Genomic DNA, 17,216 nt, shown 5'->3' on the forward strand with positions numbered 1-17,216 from the left:
GTAACTGATTTCTTTTATCAGTTATGGTAACCCTGGTCATGATGTAACAGTAGCAGTGAACACTGCAAAACAGAAATGTAAAAACAATGTATATGACCTATGTTGAAAAGAGAAGAACGCTCCTACCAATAGGAAACTGTAGGGAGCAATCAGAGATTCTTGGGCTATATAGCCTTTAGAAATTATAAGAAATTCAGGTATCGTCCACCATGGGGAAATTAATAGAATTATTCCAACCAATTTAAACACAGGTTCAGCTGAACTGGAGGGAATCATGGTACTGGGCCCAAACCTGTTTTTATCACTGTGCTTTCATCAGCTTTAACTAACGTAGTAAAAATACCAGAAGCTTATCTACACTATATGTCCGCAGTTCAGCTAAAGTGGTGATAAAGCTGATGAACATTTTTTGTAAATGCCCCTTGTGTCCACAATGGCCACAGACATAGGCACCAACTGCATGGGTGCTCTGGGGCTGGAGCACCTACGGCAGCCCCACCGATCAGCTCTATGATCAGCTGTTCAGGAGGTGCTGGGGGGGGAGCGGGGGCAGGAAGAGTTGTGGGAGAGGAGGCAGGACAGAGGCAGAGTGGGGGCTTGGTGGAGGGGGGGGTCCTAGGGTGGAGCGGGGGTCAAGCACCCTCCGGAAACTGATGCTACAGTGATGAATGCAGGGGTGAAAGTAACTTAAGGGACTTACCGGTACGCAGGGCAGCTGTGGTCCCGAGCAAGGTGGGGAGGGTGGCTCAACTGGAAGGGGCGGGGCCGTGGGCAAAAGGGTTGGGGTTGGGGCTGGGGCCGGGCTCCCCCAGCCAGCCCTTCAGCGCAACCCGGCAGCGATTTAAAGGGCCTGAGCCTCCCAGCTGCTGCCATCACCGCAACCCGAGTTCCAGCCATGATTTAAAGGGCCCAAGGATGATTCTGGGCCCTTTAAATCACTGCTGGGAGCCCAGGACCCTTTTAAATTGCCAGGCCCCTGGGAAGCTGCCCCCTGCTGGTACGGTCGGCTGTGTATTGGCTCTTACCGGTACACCATACTGGACCGTACCAGCTTGCTTTCACCTCTGGGTGAATGTGATCTAACAGTACAGGTAGATAGAATGGGTACAATCAGACCCTTGAATTAATTATTTATCATCTTTAAAACTTTATTTCATTTAATCTTTATTTACTTCATAAATAAATATCCTTTCTTATTTATGGTAGATGGCAGCTCTTTTGGGGAGCAAACAAATCTTTGCAGTTCATTAAAACTGCATTGCAGTCATAACTTGATTATTTTGTATAAGAAAGTTTGCATAATCTAAATTCACATTTTTATTTTTCTCACTTCGAATTTTATTTATTTAATTTTATTTTGTAATTTTCCTCAGGTTCTTTATTTAATGTTAATCAAAGGACTAGGCAAGAATTTGTTTTTTGAGGAGTGTGTAAACCTTACCCTGTTCATATTCATTTAGAACTCTGCTGCAAAAATCATTTTCCTTTCTTGTCGCTTTGCCGGGATTATCTGGGTATTTTCCACTTAATCATTTCCCTGTCATCATGGGGGCCTCAGACACTGGTGCACCTTGGTCCCTCCTATTCACTCCCTGTGACACATAATAGTCTCATCTCCTGTGGGCTGTAATACTTTGATCTAATTTCAGTTGTTGGGTTTAGTATGTGTTTGGAGGGTGGTCTTGGTGGCCTGTGATATACAGGAGGTCACATTAGATGGTCTGGTAGTCTCTTCTAGACATAAACTCTCTGATTCTATATCATCCCTTTCTTTGCATCCCTTCACTGACTCCCACATTATCGCACCAAGCATAAAACACTTGTTTTCACTTTCAAGGCCCTTCATGGTCTATCCCCATTATATCTCTCATTTGCTATCTAGATGTCAACTCCCACTTCTGATTGGCCCATGATGCAAGCTTTATTACATTTTTAAACAAGTCCCCTCTCCGTGCTCTCTCCCATGCTGCTCCCTCTTGCTTAGGAGGCGATCTCTTTAAATGTCCGCAAAACAAATAAGATTTTCTCCTTCAAAACCCTCCCTAAAACTTTTTTCTGTGATGCCTATGAAAAACTTGACAACAATGCTGGTGTCATGAGATTATGACCTATCATGCTGACCAACATTGTTTCATTGTACTCTATTTTGTCTGTATCCATTTATTTTCTCTTGTCTTTGAAGCAGGGACTGCCTTTTTGTTCTGTATTTGTACATTATCTAACTCAGTAGGGTCCTGCTCCATGACTAGGGCTCATAAGTGTTATGGTTATAGAAATAATAATAATAATAATATAAAAAATTATTGTGCTTGTTGCCTGTTTAGTCCCAGATTTCTTTTTCCCCGAGGGGACTATATAAGACAGTGAAACCATCTCCAGTATAACTGAAATCAGAATTTGACCACATATCTTTGAAGGCACAGAAACAGTGTAGCATGAAAAACACAATATTCTTTCTGTAATATTTCTCAATATTCTGAGTAAAATGTTTTTGTGGATCTCTATTGTAAGGCCAAAGGCAGAAAAAGAAGTTATGATTCTGTTTTTGTGTATGTTTGCCCTCCTGTCTAAGTATAGCAAGTTGTAAAATACAATGTGAAATATAAATGTAATCATAGTGTTAAGCAATTATTTTTAACAGATTAAAGATTCTTTCAAAACTGAGTATCTACAGATCTTACATTCTCACAGTTATGTCACTGTAACTCTTACATCTCTATACTGTACATGCTTTTTCTTCAGCCATCACTGACTCAGGTGCTAGAGAATTGTCTCTATCCATTTTACACAGCTTATTCTTTTAAAGGTGAAATGTCAGAGAGTCTAGGGCCCTGGTCTTGCAAATGCTTGTGACTAACTATTCAAATGAAGCCAGGATCAAATCCTATCTAAAAACTAAATCTTTGTGCACTGTGAGAAGTTATGTGTACTGTTTATTGATATCTGGTGTAGGAAGCCAGGCAGAGTCTGAAGGACATTTTAGGTTGAAATTCCACAGTGAAGCAGAGTGAGAGCTTTAAGGATGATGATAATGGTTCCCTTTTCTAAAAAAGTTCCTGGTGCAATGTTAGAAAAAAGAACTTTGCCTTGATTCCTTACCATTGTCACATGACACACATCCATAGATGTAAATTACTAAGATTATGCTTGAATAGGAAAAAAGAGTGGAAGTTCAATTTACCATGTTATTTCTCTGTTTATGAGATAGTATTTCACTGAGTAATTATTTTCACATAATAGTTCTGAATTCTAGAAAACTATCCATTAAGAACCACTGTGCACTAACTTACTATTTTTTGGTATGCTACAGCATTGCCCAAATAAGGATCGGGGCCTTATTGTGATTAGTGCTGTACAAACATAAATACATGAGTAACTTCGCTCCCATGAATTCAATAGGACTACTCTCATGCTTGAAGTTACATGTGTGTAAGTGTTTGCAGGGCTGGACCATATAGTGAAAGACAGCCCTTTCACTGAAGAGCTTACAATATAATTTAGGACAAGCTGTATCAAAACACCCTGAGAGTAGAGAATATAAGCACAACAGTGAAAGGAACAGGGGAGGAGGCGGAGCAGAGGTGAGTTGGGGCCGGGCGGGGAGGTGCCGGTAGGTGCTCTGCAGACACCAAATTTTCCCCGTGGGTGTGCTCCAGCCCCGGAGCACCCACGGAGTTGATGCCTAAGGCGCCACTTTTGATGTGATCAGTGGCGGGAGCGGCCTCTCCCCCAGCTACGCTACCCCACCCCTAGGAGCCAGAGGGACCTGCCAGATGCTTCCTGGGAGCCACCCCAGGTAAGCACCTCTGGGACTCCCCACCTCGCCCCCTGGCAGGTTCCTTTGGCTCTTAGGGGCGGGGTGGGCACCCACTACGGTGGCCCACGAGACTCTCCTGCCCGGTTCTGGGGGCAGTCGGGGAGGGGGGTGGATAGGGCAGGGATCCCATCAGGCTGGGGAGCCCCCTGGAGTGGCGCCTCCATGGCGCTCAGTATATGATCCTCCTACCTGGCGCCCTCTCAGTTCCTTCTTGCTGGCTACTCCGACAGAGGGGAGGGGGGCAGGTTTGGAATGGATATGAGCAACACATCTCGAAGAACAACAGTTACAAAGGTGAGTAACCATTTTTTCTTCTTCAAGTGTTTGCTCATATCCATTCCAATTAAGTGACTCCCAAGCCTTACCTAGGCAGTGGGGTTGGAGTTAAGGAATGTTGACTGTAGCACCGTTCAACCGAAAGCCATTTCATTGCTGGCGTGCCGGACAATGGCGTAGTGCGAGGTGAAGGTGTGCACCAAGGACCAAGTCACTGCCCTGCAGATTTCTTGGATCAGTACCTGGGCCAGGAACACTGCTGACAAGGCCTGGGCCCTAGTGGAGTGTGTACATGAAGCCATGTGGCCAAGGGGATTCAGTCATCCCCTTGCTGTCAAGGTCGGGAATCGCTGAAGGCCTCGAATGATGCCTGTGATAGCTTGGAAACAGGAGTTCAGGAAGAGGGCCCGCACCTGTACGGTGTCCAGCACCGCCCCGATGAATTCGATCCTCTGGGTCAGTTCTAGCATCGACTTTGCTATGTTGAGGAAGAAAGCCAGCCGTTCCAATTTAAAGCTGACCAGGTGGAGGTGGGACTGCGGGCCCCGAAGCAACCAGTTGTCGAGGTAGGGTTACACTTGCACCTGCTGTCAACAGAAGAAGGCAGCCACGGCAGACATACACTTGGTGGACGCTCAGGGGGCTGTGGAAAGGCCGAGTGGAAGGGCCATAAACTGGTAATGTTCAGAGTTGACCACGAAGCACAGGAAATGCCTATGTGCTGGATGAATCACTGTGTGGAAGTATGCATCCTTCATGTCGAGGGCAGCATACCAGTCTCCAGGATCCAGAGAAGGGACAATGGTGCCCAGGGAGACCATGCGGAACGTCAACTTTACCATGAATTTGTTGAGCCCATGCAGGTCCAGAATGGGCCAGAGGCCTGCTTTGGCCTTGGGGATTAGGAACTATTGGGAGTAGAACCCCTTGCCCCTTAGTTCCCACAGAACCTCCTCTGCCGCCCGCAAGGCGAGGAGCACCTGAACCTCCTGATAAGGAGTTGCTCGTGAGAGGGGTCCCTGAAGAGGGACAGGGAAGGGAGGTGGGAGGACAGGTAGGAGCAGAATTGGAGAGAATATCCTGCTTCCACCATTCAAAGGACCCAGCAGTCTGAGGTTATTTGGGACCATGCATGGTGAAAGTGGGATAAACGATTCAAAAAGGGTGGGGAAGGATCCGGGGGGAAGTCTGGTACGCTGTCCTCAGGTGTCCCTTCGAAAGGCCTGCTTGGAACCCGACGATGGTTTGGTCAGGCCCTGACCTTGCCCAGATCAGGTGTTGGAGGGCTTCCTCGTGCCATTCCACCCCCGCCTCCTGTAAAAATCCTACCTCGTCCGAGGGGGGTAGGAGCGCTGTTGTAGCTGCTGGAGCTTGAAGTGCTTCTGCTGGGTTGTGCACACCCAGGGACTTCATGGTTGCCCTCGAGTCCCTAAGGCTATGCAGCCTAGAGTCAGTCCACTCCGCGAACAGGCCCTCCTCATCAAAGGGCAGGTCCTGCAGCATCTGCTGAACCTCAGGAGGCAGGCCAGAGGCTTGCAGCCAGGAAGTGCACCTCATGGCAATCCCCGAGGACAAGGTACGCTCGGTCAAGTCTGCAGCGTCCAGTGAGGCCTGTAAAGAGGTCCATGCCACCGTCTTGCTCTCGTCAACAAGGGCCCCAATCTCCTCCCTGGATTCAGGAGGCATAAGCTCCTTGAACTTCAACATGGAGTTCCAGGAGTTAAAGTTGTAGCAGCTCAGGAGTGCGTATTGATTGGCAATCCTGAGCTAGAGCCCACCCGTGGAGTACACCTTGCGGCCAAACAAGTCCAGCCGCTTGGTGTCCTTCAACTTGGGCGCTGGGGCCTGCTGCCCGTGCCTCTCCTCATTCACAGCCGCAACCGCCAGTGAGCAGGGCTGCAGGTGCATGAACAGATAGTCGTACCCCTTCAAGGGTACAAAGTAATTACATTCAACCCCCTCTGCCATAGGGGGAATGGAGGCCGGGATCTGCCGGATGGTTTTGGATGGTCTTGATGAGGGGCAGGGCCACCCTCGATGGACCTTCCGGGGCCAAAATGTCCACTACTGGTCCCTTGATTCCACTACCTCCTCAGCTTGCAGATTCATGTTGCATGCCACCTTGCGCAGGAGGTCCTGATGGGCACAGATGTCTATGGGGTGTGGCCCAGAGCTTGAGGTGCCTGCCACAGCCTCGTCGGGGAGGAGGACTAAGAGGCCAAGGGGAGGAGAGGGTCATCCTGACCCCTCTGTTCTACGGGGTCCCCGATGCCCTGCGTCGCCGACCACAGGTCCAGGCTCAGGAACCAGAGTCAGAGGGGGTCCCAAGATGGGGAGGGGACATGACATCTCCTCCACACCCCCAGGAGTGGGCTGACTGGTTGAGGCTTCTGGCACCTGTGGTTCAGAGGTGGCCAACCAGGAAGATCCAGACTGCGTACCTTGGGCCTGGTGGTACGCCCAGAACTGCCACTGGGTTCAGAACTGCCACTGGGTGGGCCCTTGCCATGGTCCTGCCCCCACATCAGGGCGGCCACGGTCCAACCAGCAGTAGTCCCATTCCCAAAACTGCGACCCCGTCTCCAAACCTGAGGAACGAGATCCGGATCTCAAGGGCCAGGGTGGGGCCGAGCGGATCTGCGCTGGTAAGCGGCATCGAGGAGAAGGAGAGCAGTGCCGCAAGGCTGGGGAGTGGTCCCGGGACCTGGAGCGGTACAGGACCTGGAGCAATACTGTGGCCTGGATCTGCACCAAGACGGTGAACAGCACCGGGATCGGTGCCGGGTCCAGGACCTGCTCCGCAACATCGACCAGCGATTGGGAATGCCAATGCAATCCAGAACAGCTCCACGATGGGGAGCAGCGCCAGCACCACGAGCAGTTCCAGGACTGGGAGCGGTGCCGAGGCTCGGCCAACAGTGCTGTCGGTCAGATCAACGCCGTCTTGCCTCGAGACGGTGCCATCCTCTGAGGCATCAGAGGCTTGACGTGGAGCAAAGGAGACTCTGGTGCTGTCATGGCGATGAGATCCCTTGCAGCCACAAAGGTCTCCAGAGTGAAAGGCAGCTGGACTTCTACAACACTGAGGGTTGGGGAGTCCAATGGCTCCAGACTCAATGGTTCCCCCAGCGGGGCCGAAATTGACAGTGTCATGTCTATGACCTTCACTCCTTGGTGCTCCCCTCCGGGACGCACCACAGTGGCCGGTTCCAGGGGGGTGGGTCTCTGTGAAGGAGAACCACCCATCTCCGACTTCCAGTGCCGGAGAGTGGGAGCAGTGCCAGGTCGATGTTGCCGGCTTTGGTGCGAGGGAGCGGCGGTGCCGCGGGTCTCGGCCAGAGTCCATCTGCAGTGCCACTTCCACTACCACTGCTGGGGCGCAGTGCACCGAAGAACTTGGTGCCGGGTCTTGCCGTGTCGAAGGAGGCTGGGGTTTAAGGGTCTCCTCCATAAAGACCTGCTTCAGGCAAAAGTCACGCTCCTTCTTAGTCCAAGGATGAAATCCCTTGCAGATATTCCACTTCTCAGCTTGGTGAGCCTCCCCCAGACACTTTAGACAAGAGTCATGGGGGGGTCGCCTGTTGGCATGGGCTTGGAGCAGGACCTGCAAGGCTTGAATCCCGGGGACTAGGGCATGACAGCCCCAAAGAAAAAACCCCAACCCAGTAAACTCCCCAACCCTGTTACCCCTAACTATAACAAAAACAAAGAACTACCAACAAAAGCAAGCAACAACTATCTACAAAAGCTAGGGAAACTTGGAGAACTTGTAGAGCAAAATGCCACAGTTTCAATGACCGTCATGGGCAGTAAGAAGGTACTGAGGGGTCAGCAGGGTCATATATTGAGCACCATGGAGGCGCCACTCCAGGGGTCTCCCCAGCCGACCTGACAGATGCTGCTAGGGGAAAAACTTTCCAACAGTCTTGCATGCGGCACGCGTGTACACCGAATTGGAATCGATATAAGCAAACACTCAAAGAAGAACAAAACTTATTTTTAACCCCGGTTTAGTTTTAGCCAACTGTTCTTCATCTTGGTGCTTGTCTCATTCAGGCACCAGGCAACTGAGAGATGATGCTTTCTATGTTTGATTTGAAAGAGCTGTAGACTTGGGTATTGTCTGCATGCTCAAGTACTGAACTTCAGGGTATCTCACTTCTCCCCTAGGAGCTTAGTATATATGTTGAAATAAGGTGGGAATATGATTGAACCATGCAGTTCTCGTAAAGGTTCTGCCCACCATGACACGCTGAGATACGTCTGCGAAGAAGGATTGAAGACAGCTCCATTGACTCCAACCACCTGTACCAGGTGTCTTAAGCAAGTCAGCAGCACCTCATGGCCAGTGTCAAATGATGCTGACAGATCAAACAGCAGAGATGTTTGCCCACTATTCATGGCTCAAAGAGATCATTTACCAGTGTGACCAGCAGTGTTTCTGTGCCATTTTATAATCTGAAACATGTTTTGAGATGAAGGGTGCTAGGTTATTGGTAGAGATGGCTCAGATGTTGTAGAAGATGGCCTCTTAGTCATCTTGCCAAACATGAAGATTAGACACCAGGGTGGTAATCGGTGAATCGTGTTTCAGAGTTTTCCAGGATAATTAATTTTTGGAAGGTGCCAGATTTAATGACTCTTTATAAGTGCTGAGTATTATTATCCTATGTAGTTTGCACGAGGATTTTATTCTTTGCACAGTTTACAAGATCAAAACTAAGTACAACTCTTGGACAACCAAAACGTGGATGAAGTTTGTTTCAGTAATTCCTAGAATGGTAAATTTGCCATGTACTGTAGCTTTGGGTCATTTTCATAATATTTTATTTCTGATTATTAAAGAAAATGTTACCATTATCAATTTTAATGTTTTTAAGTACCTTCTGTTTGATTGCAGGATGGAAGATTGACATTTTATCCAGGAAATCAGACCGTGATCCTACCTTTTATAAATCTCATGAAAAGATACGGCACTGTGTTTCTCAATGCCTACACCAATTCTCCAATATGTTGTCCTTCTCGTGCAGGTAAGACCATATTAAAAATCTTATTAAGGGAAATAGTAAGTACCAGGGGAGAGCCGGTTTAAATGTTCATTAGTGATGGACAAACCTCAGAAGGCATGAGCTGAATAAGCCCCCATTTTTAAACGCTTATTTGAAATTATCCAAACTTTCTGAGGTTTTATCCATTTCTCTTTTCCCCCCCTTGTCTGCCTCCCATTCTTCTTCCTCCCAACCGCATTTTTCTCTTCCAACTTCTCAGTCCCCAAGCCATTGCAAACTTCACTCAGGTTCAGTACTTCTGAAAACCTTTAAGGATTCCAATGGACTTGTTTGTCCTCTGCAATGTTGATCTGTGGCTGCATTCAGGACAGGGCTGGGACTTCCCAGCACAGAGATACTTTCTACCTTTCCTACTGCCTAGAACACATATGAAATGCTAACAACTGACTGAAACTGATGGATGGCCTTTAACTTTGCCTTGAGACATCAGCTCGTCTAACCAAATATCTTGTATTTTCAGTAGTTATTACCTAAATATGATAGTGTTTTTTAAACTTTTTTCTGTTGTTTCAACCAGTTATAATCAGAGCCCTCTGTATTGTGAAATTCTATGACTACAAAATTTGCCATATTATACACCATTTGATAATATTTGTGCTTCAGAATCCAAGTTTTCATTTTAATAAGTTTCTAGCCCTTATTGTTGTGGAGGAAACCTTTCACGTATGAACTAAGTGTAACCAATCTAGTGATGTCTGTGTGAGTCCACAGAGGGACTGAAACAGTAGCTCTGAGAGGAACTGATTCATTCATCTCCCCGAAGTATTCACACTGAAACCTAACACATTGTAGATTATGCCCCTGATTCAGAAAAGCACTTATATGTATATTTGATGGGGCACAGAGGCCCCATACTGGCAGCAAAGGAAAACTGACTGGCTCTTCACTAGCAATGATGAGAGGGTTAAGAGAGCCTGTGGACTCAGTTGATGCTGCCGTTACACCTGCACCCAGTGCAGCCAATATCAGGCATGGGAAGGAGAGCTAAAAGGAGAAGAACTAATCCAATTCAGGGCTGACCAAGGAAGCCTGGTTCAAGCTGAGAGTTTAGGGCAACTTGCTACCTGGATGAACCCTTTGGTGGATGGAACAGCTAGGTCCATGAAAACTAACAGAAAGGGACTAGCTGTTCAGAGCAGGAGAGCAAGGGTCCTCCTGAAGATCCCATGGATGACCCTGATTCTGAGATCTGTTTTCTTTTCTGTTTTGGGTTCTGACAGAAAAAGTAGGGCTTGAGCATGCCATAGCCAGAGAGCTAAGGCAACACGATACCAAATCTGTGAGGGGTGATGTCTGGGGACCCACAGTAGGTGTTAGCCTTGTCCTGATGGTCAACATGCTTAACGTTAAACTTATGAAAAAACCACTGAAGTCAAGGGACCAACTCACACTTAAAATTTAACACGTTTAAGTCCTTTGCTGTTTTGGGGCCTTTCTAAGTAAGGCATATTATTTTTACAATCAACAAAAATATTTCTTTTCTAGGAGAAGAAACTAAGTTTCATGATTGTGCCATGCTTAGAATAGTGGGACCTTGGCCCATGACTGGGGCTCCTAGGCAGTGGCACAATGCAAATTAAAAAAGAATTATTAGATCATGTAGCTAAGAGTCAGGAGACCTGGATTCTACTCTCTTCTCTATTATTGACCTACTGTGTGAATTTAAACAAATAATTTTACCCCTCTGGACTTCAGTTTCTTTATCTGTGCAATGAGGATAACAACATTTCTACATGACCCAGAGGGACTGCATATCTTAATTAATGTGTGTTGAGATCTTTGGATAGAGGATGCCATGGAACATGTTATAAAAGTACAAAGTATTAATACTATTATAGGGCTGTCAATTAATTGCAGTTAACTTACACGATTAACTGAAAAAATTAATTTTGATTAATCTCAGTTTTAATCACACTGTTGAACAATAGAATACCAAATGAAATTTATTAAATATTTTTGAATGTTTTTCTACGTTTTCAAATATATTGATTTTAATGACAAAACAGAATCCGAAGTGTACAGTGCACACTTTATATTATTATCTTTATTACAAATATTTGCACTGTAAAAATGATAAACAAAAGATATTTTTCAATTCACCTCATACAAGTACTATAGTGCAATCTTTTTGTCATGAAAATTGAACTTACAAATGTAGAATTATGTATAAAAAATAACGGCACTCAAAAATAAAACAATGTAAAACTTTAGAGCCTACAAGTCCACTCCATGCTACCTCTTGTTCAGCCAATCACTCAGACAAACAAGTTTGTTTACATTTGCATGAGATAATGCTGCCCATTTCTTGTGTAGACAGGATCACAAGATATTTACGTGCCAGGTGCACTAAAGGTTCATATGCCCCTTCATGCTTTAACCACCATTCCAGAGAACGTGTCCATGCTGATGATGGGTTCTGCTTGATGTCGATCCAAAGCAGTGTGGACTGACGTATGTTCATTTTCATCATCTGAGTCAGATACCACCAACAGAAGGTTGATTTCTTTTTTTATGGTTTGGGTTCTGTAGTTTCCACTTTGGAGTGTTGCTCTTTTAAGACTTAGAATCATAGAATATCGGGGTTGGAAGGGACCTCAGGAGATCATCTAGTCCAACCCCCTCCTCAAAGCAGAACCAATCCCCAACTAAATCATCCCAGCCAGGGCTTTGTCAAGCCTGACCTTAAAAATCTCTAAGGAAGGAGATTCCACCACCTCCCTAGGGAATCCATTCCAGTGCTTCACCACTCTCCTAGAGAAAACGTTTTTCCTAATATCCAACCTAAACCTCCCCACTGCAACTTGAGACCATTACTCCTTGTTTTATCATGTGGTACCACTGAGAACAGTCTAGATCCATCCTGTTTGAACCCCTTTTCAGGTAGTTGAAAGCAGATATCTAATCCCACCTCATTCTTCTCTTCTGCAGACTAACTAATCCCAGTTCCCTCAGCTTCTCCTCATAAGTCTCCACCTAATCATTTTTGTTGCCCTCCACTGGACTCTTTCCAATTTTTCCACATCCTTCTTATAGTGTGGGGCTCAAAACTGGACACAGTACTCCAGATGAGGCCTCACCAATGCCGAATAGAGGGGAACGATCACATCCCTTGATCTGCTGGCAATGCTCCTACTTATACAGCTCAAAATGCCGTTAGCCTTCTTGGCAACAAGGGCACACTGTTGACTCATATCCAGCTTCTCGTCCACTGTAACCCCTAGGTCCTTTTCTGCAGAACTGCTGCCCAGCCACTCAGTCCCTAGTCTGTAGCAATGCCTGGGATTCTTCCGTCCTAAGTGCAGGACTCTGCACTTGTCCTTGTTGAACCTCATCAGATTTCTTTTGGCCCAATCCTCCAATTTGTCTAGGGCCCTCTATATCCTATCCCTACCCTCCAGCGTATCTACTACTACTCCCAGTTTAGTGTCCTCTGCAAACTTGCTGAGGGTGCAATCCACGCCATCCCCCAGACATTAATGAAGATATTGAGCAAAACCAGCCCCAGGACCGACCCTTGGGACACTCCACTTGATACCAGCTGCCAACTAGACATGAAGTCATTGATCACTAACCGTTGAACCCTATGACCTAGCCAACTTTCCATCTACCTTCTGAAAGCATGCTATACATCTCGTCCTGCTCAGTTTTTGGAAGGCACTTCAGATTCTTAAACCTTGAGTCAAGTGCTGTAGCAATCTTTAGAAATCTCACATTGGTACCTTCTTTGCATTTTGTCAAATCTGCAGTGAAAGTGTTCTTAAAACAAACAACATGTGCTGGGTCATCGTCCAAGACTGCTATAACATGAAATATATGGCAGAATGCGGGTAAAACAGAGCAGGAGAAATACAATTCTCCCCCGAGGAGTTCAATCACAAATTTTATTAACACATTATTTTCTTAACAAGTGTCATCAGAATGAAGGGACATACAAATGTTTTGCATATCTTGCACATAAATACCTTGCAATGTCGGCTACAAAAGTGCCATGCGAATGCCTGTTTTCACTTTCAGGTGACGTAAATCAGAAGCGGGTAGCATTATCTCCCGTAAATGTAAACAAACTTTTTTGTCTGAGCGATTGGCTGAACAAGAAATAGGACTGAGTGAACTTGTAGGCTCTAAAATTTTACATTGTTTTGTTTTTGAGTGCAGTTTTTTTTGTACATAATTCTAAATTTGTAAGTTGAACTTTCATGATAAAGAGATTGCACTGCAGTACTTGTATGAGGTGAACTGAAAAATACTATTCCCCTTGTTTCGTTTGTACAGTGCAAATATTTGTAATAAATATAAAGTGAGCACTGCTTTGTGTTGTAATGGTAATCAATGTATTTGAAAATGTAGAAAACATCAAAAAATATTTAAATAAATGTTAGTCTATTATTGTTTTATAGCACAATTAATTGTGTGATTAATCACTATTAATTTTTTTAATCACTTGACAGCCTTAATTATTGTTCTATAAATGCATTGACAAGCATTTGTTTCTGACTTGCTTTTTTCAGCTATGTGGAGTGGCCTCTTCACTCATTTAACAGAATCTTGGAATAACTTCAAAGGTTTAGATCCAAATTATACAACATGGATGGACCTGATGCAAAAGCATGGCTACCACACTCAGAAATATGGGAAACTAGATTATACTTCGGGACATCACTCAGTGAGGTAGGCAATGGATATATTCCTCTCTGGTATGGCATCCATAAATGTGATTAAATGTGAATAGATCATGGAACAACAGATTGACCATGGCTTATGGTTTTCAATTAAAAGGTCATGTTGATTTTTTTTAAAGAAATTCTGTTAGAAATGTATGAAGGGTCCAGTCCTGCAAAATGTTAGGCCCGGGCATACGGTTACTCCCATGAAGAGTCACATTGACTCAAGTAAGGGTATAAGGGCACCAAATGACCTTTATGCCTGTCATAGATGCAAATAATTATATTTAAGAAATCTCAATTTATACATCTCTGATTTGACCATTTGGATACAATCTGGATAAAACTAAATTTTTAATAATATTTTTTTAAAACAGCTTCATAAGAAGATTGCAGTGTAGGTAGCCCAAAATAATTTGATTTCATTGTGCTTCTCACCAGAATTCATCCATAAATCCTAAACATGTTCTGCTGAATTTTGTGCAATGTATTTATTCATTTTAATTGACAAACTCAACTTTATTTCAGTTCTTTGTGTAGGTCAATTTCATTTTGTTATGGTAAATTAAAATAAAATACATTATTTAGTACAGAGCACTAATTACAGTTTTCATAGCTTTACTTGGTAAACCAGGGACCAGTGCTTTAAGATGATAAAGGCATAATCCACCTCCGTTAAATTCTGTCTGAATTGTCTACAAGAAGGATGATTCATTTAACTGAATCACACAAAAGGCTAAAAAGATTTTAAAGTCCTTTCATTTTCTTTTTTCTGATTTAATTACATTTTTTTTCTTTTAACAAACCAAAGATATTTTATAAATAAATAACTTCATAAATAACAAGTACAAAAATTACTATATATTTCCAGCACATGGATTTTTATGCCATATAGCCAAATCAATTAATAAATAAAAATGAAAGGGAAAAAGGCAGGGGGAAAGAGATGGAGAGGAGAGGGAATAGAGAGGAAGGCTATAGATTGATCTTCTGTCTTTCTTTCAGGCATCCTGCAGGGATTTTTTGTTGATCGCTTCTAGGAAATTGACCCAAATAGACTCAGCTTTTTCTAGGGCTTGCTATCTATTGTATGTGATGCTGTGATGGTGTGGACTAGGTCCAGAGGTGCTGTGCTGGAGGCCTCAGGGTCCTCAACACATGTCCCAGGAAGAGAGCAGGAGAGGAGTCCTCCAAGCAACGTAGAGTAGCTGCAGGGGAAGCAGCCAATCAGACAGGCTGCAGGGAGCAGCCAGTTAGGGCCCAGGAGAACGATATAAAAAGAGCTGCAGAGCCAGAGACAGTCAGTTCCTTGCTGGAACCAGAGGAGTGCAGGGGGGTGCTCCTGGCTAGCCAAAGGGAACTGCAGCACCATGGACTGCTCAGTACTGGCAAAAACCAGGGGCAAGAGGAAGAGCTCCTCGCTGGCTGCTGGGCCCGAACATAAAAGATCCTTGAGGTAAGGGTGAAGCTTTGGTGAAGCTGGGGCTATGGGGAAATGGCCCAGAGAACTGAAAGCCGTTTTATTAAAGGGACATGGTGGCAAATGGATGCTATTCTTTGGGTCCCTGAGAAGGGACCCGGAGTAGTGGGTGGGTCCAGGTTTCCCCCACCCCCGCATAGGCCACTAAGGAAATGGCCTACAATTGGACATCAATAAACCACAGAGAGGGATCTGAACTGCTAAGAGGCCCAGCCAAAGAGCTGAGGGCAAAACCATTGCCTCCAGGGAGGAAGTTCTGGGGCTATGGCTCAATACCAGGGCTGGGACTGTTTAAAGACTGCAAACACACCTGACCAGAAAGGAGTTCTTGTATGAGGTGAGTGCCACACCATTACAGATGCCTTTCTTTGCAGACAGGTCTGCCAGTCCATTAAACCTGCTGGGGGGAAAAATGAGGGGGAAGGGACAGATTTATTTTTCCAGTGTAACAAAATTTGACCTCTCACAGCCAGTACAAGTCTATGTAGCCATTCCCTTTGGTATGGTGATAGCCTCCATTTGCTGGGTATCTGACCCAGTATAGTATGCAGATGTCTGCTTTTAAGGTCAAGTGACAATTCTAGCATTTTATTAATTCTGGTTTTAATATCATCCCAGAAGCTGGAAACAATAGGGCACGATCAAAACATATGCATGCTGGCTCCTTAACAATCCCGCTCCCCACCCCCCACACACACCTCAGCATTGATCACTGAGGGTAGCTTTAACTTTGTGAAGTGCTTGGGGCAACCATGAACCTAAACATGATTTTTTGTTGAAGGAGACTTAATTGGAGGTCCACGGTTGCTTCTTTAATCTCTCATGTTGTTCTATTTCACTGTGGGATTAAGATATTTATTGCCAATTCTTTGTTCCATTTTTGCATCACTTCATCTATATTAACTCTCTGATAAGTAATTAGGAACTCATCTAGTGTAGCTGCCAGTCTGGAGAAATAGTATTATTCTCTACAAAATTTGGCAAGTTCTAGCGCTTCAGACAATACAAGTTCCTCTGGGCCGAACTGTGTGGTGAACAAGTGACAAATTTGAATATGTTGCCATATTGCAGTACTTGATACATTATATTCTAGTTGGAGAAAAATTAAATGGTGTGATCAGTCCTCTGATATTAATTGGGATATAGATAGTATGCAGCGTTCCATCCACATTATCTTCTTCAATGCCCAGTTTGTAGCATGGGATTCCCCCAGATTGGGTCCTCTACATGAGATGAAAGATGGCATTTGTGTTGGTGTGCTTAGTTGGTCCATATGTCCTTTCATATTTTTTGTTTGTAGTCACACAGCAGCCATGCTAATGTTTGTAATCCTGTTGTGTTGAAGGCTGACTAGCCTAACTGTTGCATGCTCCATCTGTGAATGGGATGTACTAGAGGGAAGGGAAATTTTAGCCAAATTATATAAAGACAGTTGCATCAGTCTTAAAGGAGGTTGTCTGTTCATCAACTTCTCTAGAATATGATCACTGAAATCATTTTTTCCCAGCGTGAAAGAGCTTGAGAGATATTAGGATTGAAGGTCACTTCAGGCAGATTGTATTGCTTCCTTGGTAGAGTGCCCAGAAGCTGTTTCCCTATAGGCTGTCTAAAGTCTGTGCTAGGTCTTGCCTCAATGCCTGCTTGAACCTAAATATCTGAAATATTTGGGCGGGGGGCGGGGAAGCAGACTAGAAAAGTTTTTGCTAGCATTGAGGTGTTTTAAATCTCCCCATGTCCTTGGAAAATTTTAAATATGGTAATATGTTTCCAAATACAATACAAATGTTCAGTGAGAGTATCTATTGTTGCTGCAAAGCTTTTCTGTAAAGAAAAGTTTTTAATGAAAGCAAGCCATGAAAAACAGCAAAAACTTTAAGGAGCCAAACATCTTTCACAGTGATAGTCAAAATATG

At 44.7% G+C, this 17,216-nt stretch overlaps 1 protein-coding gene across 1 annotated transcript in view; it reads left to right on the forward strand.

Annotated features, from left to right (window-relative positions):
- ARSK (arylsulfatase family member K) overlaps positions 1–17,216 on the forward strand; it is a 53,848-nt gene that overhangs the window by 929 nt on the left and 35,703 nt on the right. The window contains exons 2-3 of the mRNA XM_073344536.2: positions 8,994–9,123; positions 13,671–13,830. Coding sequence (XP_073200637.1) covers positions 8,994–9,123; positions 13,671–13,830 — 290 coding nt within the window. The remainder of the gene's footprint in view (positions 1–8,993; positions 9,124–13,670; positions 13,831–17,216) is intronic.

This window comes from Lepidochelys kempii, chromosome 5, assembly GCF_965140285.1.
Source record: "Lepidochelys kempii isolate rLepKem1 chromosome 5, rLepKem1.hap1, whole genome shotgun sequence".
Classification (NCBI taxonomy): domain Eukaryota; kingdom Metazoa; phylum Chordata; order Testudines; family Cheloniidae; genus Lepidochelys; species Lepidochelys kempii.